We start from the raw sequence: 8,389 nt of genomic DNA on the forward strand, positions 1-8,389 counted from the left end.
GGACTTGGTGTGTCAATTCTATGGCTGGGTTTTACCTTAATAATCTTTAGTAGTTGCGGATGCTTGCTAGAGTTCCAATCATAAGTGCATATGATCCAAGAAGGGAAAGTATGTTAGCTTATGCCTCTCCCTCATATGAAATTGCAATAATGATTACCGATCTTGTTAACAATTGCCTAGGATAATTCCGAACACCGACCCATCATTATTTCACACTCGCTATTTATAATATATAGTAATACATTCTAACTTTATGTTAACAGCACCTACTTTTATATTTTAGTTCTCAATATCATGCAAAGTTATCCTCTTCATACCCACAACATATTTTTATTTCTCGTTTCTAGTTGGAAGCAAAACGTTCGGTGTACGTAGAGTCGTATCAGTGGCAGATAGGACTTGAGAGAATATTGATCCTACCTTTAGCTCCTTGTGGGTTCGACACTCCATACTTATCACTTCCACCTTTGGAAATTGCTATGATGATTCTTTGCACTTGGGGATTATCATACACCTGGGTCGAGGTGACCTCCTGTCCATAGAAGTCGAACACCTGCTTTGCAGCAAGGTTCAAGTGCACCTCCTTGAAGCCCTTGTCAGTCCTCACCCCACTAGCTATGATCTCACACATCTTGGTAAGCACAAAAGTGGAGAGGAACGGCTGCCATTTCATGCTGTTCCCATGTCATCCTTCTTCTCCTTTGCTGCTACCTTTAGAGCAGGAGCATGAGCAACAACATTGAGCTGAGCCAGCACAAATGGAGGAACCGTAGGCGGCACCTCGAACCGTAAGAGGCATCTGTTCCAGAGAAGGCCGGGAGTCCTCTTACGATAGCGGGAACTGGCTCTCGGACAACACAAAGGCATGACTAAACTCTTGTGTGGCCATGTCCTACAAATGTAAGTGTCATCAACACCACAAGACACTACACATGGACAGTATGAACTAGAAGTACAACATGGATAGATCGAACTAGCAGTGCATCTGGGACAAATCAAACTAACATTACATCTTGGACAGATCAAACTAGCAGTAACACATGCACAAGCATACCACAACACAACAGAGCACTAATCATGGAGAACATAGCATTAATCATGGACACATGGATGATCTTGTTCAACACTTGCACACTAGTATACCACTGATTCATCCATGACCACTAACTACCAACACTTGCCCACATGGAAACAACCCCTAGCATGCTCCAAATCCATCACAACTAGCTACTACACCGTCACAGTCAAACATATCAGACGACCTAACCTTAGCACATGGACATATCTAGCTAGAACTAGAAGAGAGGAGGTGGTGATTGAACTTACAGAGGCCATCGGAATGGCCGCGGAGGAGGTGCCTGGCACGTCGGAGAGGAGGAGTCGACGCGCCGGCGCAGTCAATCGGTCGCCGGACTAGATGTGCTGCTTACCTCTTCGTCGAAGTGGATCCGCACCGGAAGGAAAGCTCGAGAGAGGGGAAATGGTGGCGGGAGTTTTGCCGCGACGGCGACCCTCGATATATAGGGCGACCGAATCGTCGGGCGGTGAGTCGAATTCGATATATAGGGCGACCGAATCGTTGGGCGGTGAGTCGAATTCGTCCCGCCGCTTTTTCGTAGATGCGCCATCGCTCCCGCCATCTCCCACCCCTGCGCGGCGCGGCGTGACGTTCCCCTCCCCTGCATCGCTTGAGCCTGGTTCGCTGGAAACGGCCAATTCAGCCGTTCCTAGCGGGCCAGGCCGAGGGGTGCTTTGAAGTCCGTGCTATGCGGACCAAGCAGTAAACACAGGCATTCAAACAGCCCAAAAACATCCCGCGCGGGGCCTGACTTGGCCTAATGCAGACTACCAAACGCGTCCTTATAGATTCCAAAGATTAAACGAGCAATTACACACCGCGTACTAGTTGCAAAATCCAACCAAACAGCTTCCAGCCTTACACGCGGTGTTGCTCCCTTCCCCAAACTCCAATGCTACCTTTTGTCACAAAAAAAGCACATATGCTATCTCCCCCACCTAACAATCGCGGTGAGGTGGCACAGCTTGCATGTGCGTCGCAATAAGTTATCCGGGCCTACCATGCACCCACCCCGTTCTAAAATAAGCGTCGTGATTGTAGGTGCATAATTAATTGCGAAAGCGACATGACATAATTGCATGCGCTAAAAAATAAGTGGGCATGTGCATAGCCAGTTCCCGAAGGAACCAGATTACCCTTCAGTAAAAGTTGTAGGAGTATTTGTCTTTTTTTTTAACATCAGTAATAAAAAGTTGTATTTGTCGTTCAGGTGGATTGCGATTGTCTTATGAGTTACCGTCCGGTTCCAACACGTCAACACCCACATGCCCGAGTCGAACCTCCCCTCCCCTCCCCTGACCTTCCGGCCTTTGCCCTCCGGAGACGAAAAGCGCCCGCCTTTAAACCCCTCTGGCCTCTGCCAGCGGTCCGCTGCGGCTTGCTTACCCAGCCACCAGCCAAAATCCGCGACCAAAGTGCCAAGCCTTCTCCCCGAAGCCTTTCCGGAAAAACCCTCGCCCCCCTTCCTTCTCCCCCGCCCCCCACCCCCCACCCCGGCAGGCAGCGATCAAGCCCCGCCATCGCCATGGCCAGCGACGACGACTGCTACTACTACTACGACGACGACGGCGACGGCGAGGAGGATGAGGAGGACGGGGAGGAGGCGGCCGACTGGGACGGCCTGGCGGTGGGGGCGGACGAGGACGACCTCGGCCTGCTCGAGGACGACCCGCCGCACTCGGAGCGCCGCGTCGATTGCTGGGTGAGTTCTCGCGGCCGGCCGGCGGATTCCGCGCCCTTGGATTGCGTGCGCGTGCGGGTTATCGGGGCGAGATCGGGGGGATTCGAGCCTCCACGTGCCCCTCACCCTTCGCCAGACCAGGCCGAATTTCGCGTCTTTTTTTTAAGACTACTACTTGCGCGTCTCTGCATTCTGCTCTGGGTGCCTCTGTTATCCCCTTTCAGCAGCGCACTAGTTTGGCGAAGCAGTTTCCTCGCCAGATCGGCTCCGGACGGGACGGGTTTGCTATCAGTTAATGCCGACTGATACAGAGTCCCAATGTGATTGATCGGTGAAACAATATTGCCAGTGGCGTGACCGATCTGGAAATCACCCAGTAGCTCTGTTCGTTTCAAACTCTGTTTTAGTTGCGACATCTTTTAGTTCCTGGTTTGCTGATACCATAGTAAAATTACGAATCACATTTTATGCATAGGACACTATGGGCATGCAGAGCTTCCCTCCTTGAAAGCATAATTTGTTCTACTAATTACAATTTTAAGGACCATACAAATCATTTATAAGACAATAACTGCAAAATCAAGGCATCAGGCATAGATTCCACTCCTGGATTGCTGATAGTTCAGCTCCTGTCTGTTACCAAAGCTCAAAGCTCTGAACCTCTCATCTTTACAGTAAAATATCGATTATTCGCTCAAAGTAATTATCTTATTCTATCCAATCGTTTGTACTTCTATTTTGCATTGTCTGTGATTTATGCCTCCGGATTAACCAACTGCAGTAGAATGTATAATATTTTTTGAAGAAGATTCTTATGGTTGTTTAATTAAGGTTTTAACATTTTATAACTGTTGTTGTAGGCTATTACAGAAGACACCCTTTCTGCGGCCCAGGTAATGAGCCATGCTGGTCATTTCTTATGATTTCAAAGCTAGATTCAGTCCGTCTACTGCTAGTTGAGGCTCACTGACTGTTTCTTTATCTACTATACCTACAGCAAGAAGACTTGTCCACAATGATGAATTTGCTCAATATAAAGCAGCACCAGGCGCGCAGTCTCTTCATTCACCACCGATGGAAGATAGACTGCATCTATGATTGCCTTGACAGGAAGGGGCGAGACCGCATGCTCAGAGAAGCAGGCATTGTACTGCAGGAGAAGAGTAGCATGCTAATAGGTGCCTCAAGAACACCCTCGACAAGTGTCCAATGCAACGTGTGCTTTGATGATGACTTGTCCCCGGCCGCTGTCTCAACTATGGACTGTGGCCATTGCTTCTGCAATGACTGTGAGTTCATCATGCCTTCTCCTCAGTAGTTATTTTATGACCCTGCATAGTTACTTTAAGGTGTACAGTTATTCTGATATGTACAATGACTGATCTTATGCAATGCAACCACCACCACCAGCAGCAGCAGCAGAGGATTAAAAACACTTGCAAAACACGTCTACGCTTGCTTACCCCTAACACCTGAAAATAAAAACAAAAACAAAAACATTTGCTTACCGGGCACTTAATTTTTTTTCCAGGTTGGACAGAGCACTTCAATGCAGCCATAGACGGCGGCAAGAAGCAGATACGTTGCATGGAGGTGAAGTGCTTGGCTATTTGTGATGAGGGCATTGTGCAGCGCCTACTTGGCCAGAAGTACCCCGATGCAGCCAAGCGCTTTGATCGCTTCCTACTGGAGTCTTATCTTGAGGACAATGACTTCGTGAAGTGGTGCCCCAGCATCCCACACTGTGGACGCGCAATCCGTGTGGGCACTGGTGATCGTTACTGCGAGGTCAAGTGTCTCTGTGGTGTCAGCTTCTGCTTCAACTGTATGGAGCAGACACACTCACCGTGCCCGTGTACCATATGGAAGCAGTGGAACACCAGGATCCATGGCGAGTCAGAGAACATCAAATGGATCGTTAAAAACACCAAGAGCTGCCCCAAGTGCTTCAAGCCAATTGAGAAGCGTGACGGTTGCAACCTGGTCAAGTGCAAGTGTGGCCAGTATATGTGGTAAGCTCTTTTTACATATGGGGTCATCTGTTCGTGAAAACATGTGAGCTCGACTGCCCAATCAGCAATCTGTGAACTGCTCATCAGTGTGCCTTTGGGATAAATTTCACCCCATTGTTTCTGCACATGCTTATTGCAGTGCTTACATGGCTAATTCACTCATTCTCTAAGGAATGTTCTTATGTTACCTGCTGCATGGATCCTATTCCGACTTAAATCAGTTATTGATTATTTGTTCTTTTATGAATGCAGCTGGCTATGTGGTGGACCCACAGGTAGCGCGCACACATGGACAAACATTGAGGGCCACAGCTGCAACCGATACAAGGAGAGCAAGGACAAGGTGGACACGGGCAGGCGGCAGCTAGAGCGATACGCGCATTACTGCAACCGGTTCAAGATCCATGAGGACTCATACAAGGAGCAGCACGAAAAGCTGGGGCCGGCCATCAAAGAGAAAGTGAAACAGCTGGAGTCGAACCACCTGCGACCAAGGCTGATCAGGGACGGCGACTGGCTGACCGATGCACACCAGCGCCTGCTCTGGTCACGGCAGGTGGTGTCTCGATCTTATGCGTTCGCCTACCACATGTTCGGCGGCGAACTGCGGGCGCACCGGTCAGAGCGGGGCAGCCTGGCCCCGGTGCAGAATCTGTTCGAGAGCCAGCAGGAGCAGCTGGAGCGCCACGTGGAGCAGCTGTCGAAGGTGCTCGTCACGGATATCCCGGCGCTGCCTGACCAGGAGATAGTGAAGGTGAAGCAGGAGGTCGTCAACCTCGACAAGATCCTCGAGAGGCTCTGCGGGGAGATGTACACCTGCATTCAGGACGAGCTGCTGCCGCTGCTCACGGAGCCCATGGACATCGCCGCGTACACGCCCGACGGCCCTGTGCGGGCCAAGGTGTTCCGGGCGTGACTGTGACAGGCTTCACTCGGATGCTGCTCGGGGCGGACAGACGGTGTGGCGGCAACTGATGAGTGAAGACCACCTTGACATGCATCAATCTAATGCAAATGTGGACGTACAGTAAGGAGGAATGATTTAGGCTGTGGTCTGAGGTTAGTGGAGGCCTCGCACGCTCTAGGAGGACCTAACCTAAGTACCTAAGTAAGTAGTACTAATATAGATTATTACGTATTAGTTTGCAAGTGAAGCACGTATGTACGGGTTCATCCAGGTATTTGTGGTCTCTATACTAAGCGTTGTTCTGGAACTACATATTTCTGATGGCCTTAACCACTTTCAGAAATTGGATCTTAACCCACACTTTACTAGGGCAAATCATCAAACCCCTGATAAAGTGTGGCAAATCATCTAATCCCCCCTTAATCTCGTATTTTTAGTCTGCATATAAGATTTGTCTGAAGTCAAATTATGAAGTTTGACAAATTTTATAGAAAGAAACATCAACATTCACAACACAAAATTAATATTGGTACATGCATGGTGAAACTAATTTTTGCTATTATATAACTTTAATATTGAAGATGTTGATATCTATTAATATATTTGGTCAAACTTTTTAAAGTTTGACTTTAGATAAATCTTATATGCAGAGTAAAAAGAAAAGAACAGAGTATATATAGAAGAACTTTGGGAATTGTTCATGGATAAATGATTTTATTCCCTAACATGAAGAAAATGTGTGTGTTCAATTGTTGTATGTAATGTTTACATGGCATGTGTGTGTTCAATTGTTGCATGTAATGTTGATGTGCTATGTGTATGTGCAATCTATGAGAGAAATGTTTCCATTGAGTGATATATTGATTATATTAGAGTTCAAGTTATGTATAATTAAGGTCCTGTTCGGTAGTCCGCCGGCTCCAGAAATACGAGGATCTGCGGAATGGGTGTTTCCCTGCTCCTCTATTTTCAGCTGAAGCTACCCCGCTCCGGGAGTGGAGTTCTGGAGTGGCGAGACTCCGAACAGGCCCTAAGTGTGGTTCATTCGAGTGCTTAATTAAGTTGTGTAATGTTTCACTATTTTGTATCTTTTAAATCCCAAAATGTTCTAGTGATGAAGTTGTTTTTTGCAGCAAAGACCCTGTTGCAATTGCAACAAGGGTTTTATTGCAATTACGACAGACACATCCATAAGCTGGAAATGCTTTTGCAATAAAGGATTTTAATATATATATATATATATATATATATATATATATATATATATATATTTGCAACGAGACCTCTGTTGCAGAACTTTTCCACAACAAGACCTCGGTTACCGAAATTTTCTACAACAAGACATCTGTTGCGGAAAATACTACATCACTCTTGTTGTAAAGGAATGGCTACTCATGTGGACACATTGAACGGTCATTAGCGTGTCTATCCAATGGTCAATGGATCGGTGGATGTTTTTTCATTATCCCCCGGCTGACGCGTAGGGCTGCTCTTTCTCTATACCTATACCTAATAATAAGAAAGGGGCTAATGCTTCCAACGGTATGTTAATGAAATTGCCCCAAAGTTGCAAAATATTACCCACCGTTGCCATCTATAAGTGATAAATTAAAGTTTTACACAGGGGAATCCCCGCATAGGTCGGCCCATGTAGTAGGAACCTTCTATGTTGCGTTGTGCGTGCTGGAAGAAGACACAACACGTCTCTTTGGCTGGCCATGTCTGGGCGGATTGTTTTTTAAATTTTGATTTCTATTTTTTGTTTTTGTTTTCCGTATTCTTTTTTTCTAATTTAAATAATTTTGGATTCCAAAAGGTTAAGAATTTTTTAAAAAATTAAAATTTTGAAATAAAATGTTTAATAACTCATAAATGTTTGCGGATTCACAAAATGTCCAGGATTTTTAAAAAATTTTGTGTATTCAAAAGTGTTCGTAATTTTTAAAACAAATGTTCGGGAAATAAAAAAAAGTTCATCGTTTTTTAGAAAAGTTCTTGTATTAAAAAATGTTAATGAAATTGAACAAAATTTTGGCACTTAAAAAATGTTAATGAAATTGAACAAAATTTTGGCAATTAAAAAAATGTTAATGAAATTGAACATTTTTTTTAGAAAAGTTCTTTTTTTTGCTTCATTTTTATTCAGTTTCCTACGGGTTATTTCTCCATTTTTTTGTTTGGTTTTTTCTTCTCTATTTTGCATTGTTCTTTTATTTGTATTCGTTTTCACGCTATATTTTCGTACCAGCCAAAACATTTTTAAATAATTTTTAATATAAATTCGATCAAACTTTTCAAAATTTGACTTCGGACAAATCTTATATGCGGAGTAAAAAAAAGGAGGGAATATATATACAAGGACTTTGTGGGTGCTTAGAGCTAATTTATTTCCGTCAAGTTGATTTTGTTCCCAGCCATGCGGAAAATGGGTTTTGAAAAGTCAGTTCCGAGACCGAGCTCATAAACAGCAAAATAGGAATAGGAAAAAAAATATAAAAGATAAGGTCTGATCTTGTTTTTGCCAACAAAATCGTTGTTGTGTTCTAACTATGTGCAAATTTCCTGAAGAGATGTCATTCCTGGTGCCGTGGAAAAATCCTCGGTGCTCTACGAAGTCTAAAAAATAGATTAGCACTGATTTTGATTTTTTTTACAAAGCAACAGAAATGCCCTTTCTTCATGAAAAAATGCATCAGGTCAGAACAAGATTA

At 45.0% G+C, this 8,389-nt stretch overlaps 1 protein-coding gene across 1 annotated transcript; it reads left to right on the forward strand.

Moving 5' to 3' along the window:
* Positions 1 to 2,430: 2,430 nt before the first annotated feature.
* Positions 2,431 to 5,988, forward strand: LOC125550597 (probable E3 ubiquitin-protein ligase ARI3). Its single transcript, XM_048713619.1, has 5 exons — positions 2,431 to 2,780; positions 3,620 to 3,652; positions 3,757 to 4,048; positions 4,291 to 4,771; positions 5,024 to 5,988. Exons 1-5 carry the CDS (start codon positions 2,604 to 2,606, stop codon positions 5,685 to 5,687), a joined length of 1,647 nt encoding a protein of 548 aa, XP_048569576.1. The 5' UTR covers positions 2,431 to 2,603; the 3' UTR covers positions 5,688 to 5,988.
* The last annotated feature ends 2,401 nt before the right edge of the window (positions 5,989 to 8,389 follow it).

This window comes from Triticum urartu, chromosome 4, assembly GCF_003073215.2.
Source record: "Triticum urartu cultivar G1812 chromosome 4, Tu2.1, whole genome shotgun sequence".
Lineage (NCBI taxonomy): Eukaryota > Viridiplantae > Streptophyta > Magnoliopsida > Poales > Poaceae > Triticum > Triticum urartu.

Coding starts and splice junctions, on each gene's coding strand:
- LOC125550597 (XM_048713619.1), top strand. CDS start 2,604: ATGGCCAGCGACGACGACTGCTACTACTACTACGACGACGACGGCGAC. Junction 2,781..3,619: donor AGCGCCGCGTCGATTGCTGG/GTGAGTTCTCGC, acceptor CTGTTGTTGTAG/GCTATTACAGAAGACACCCT. Junction 4,772..5,023: donor AAGTGTGGCCAGTATATGTG/GTAAGCTCTTTT, acceptor TTATGAATGCAG/CTGGCTATGTGGTGGACCCA.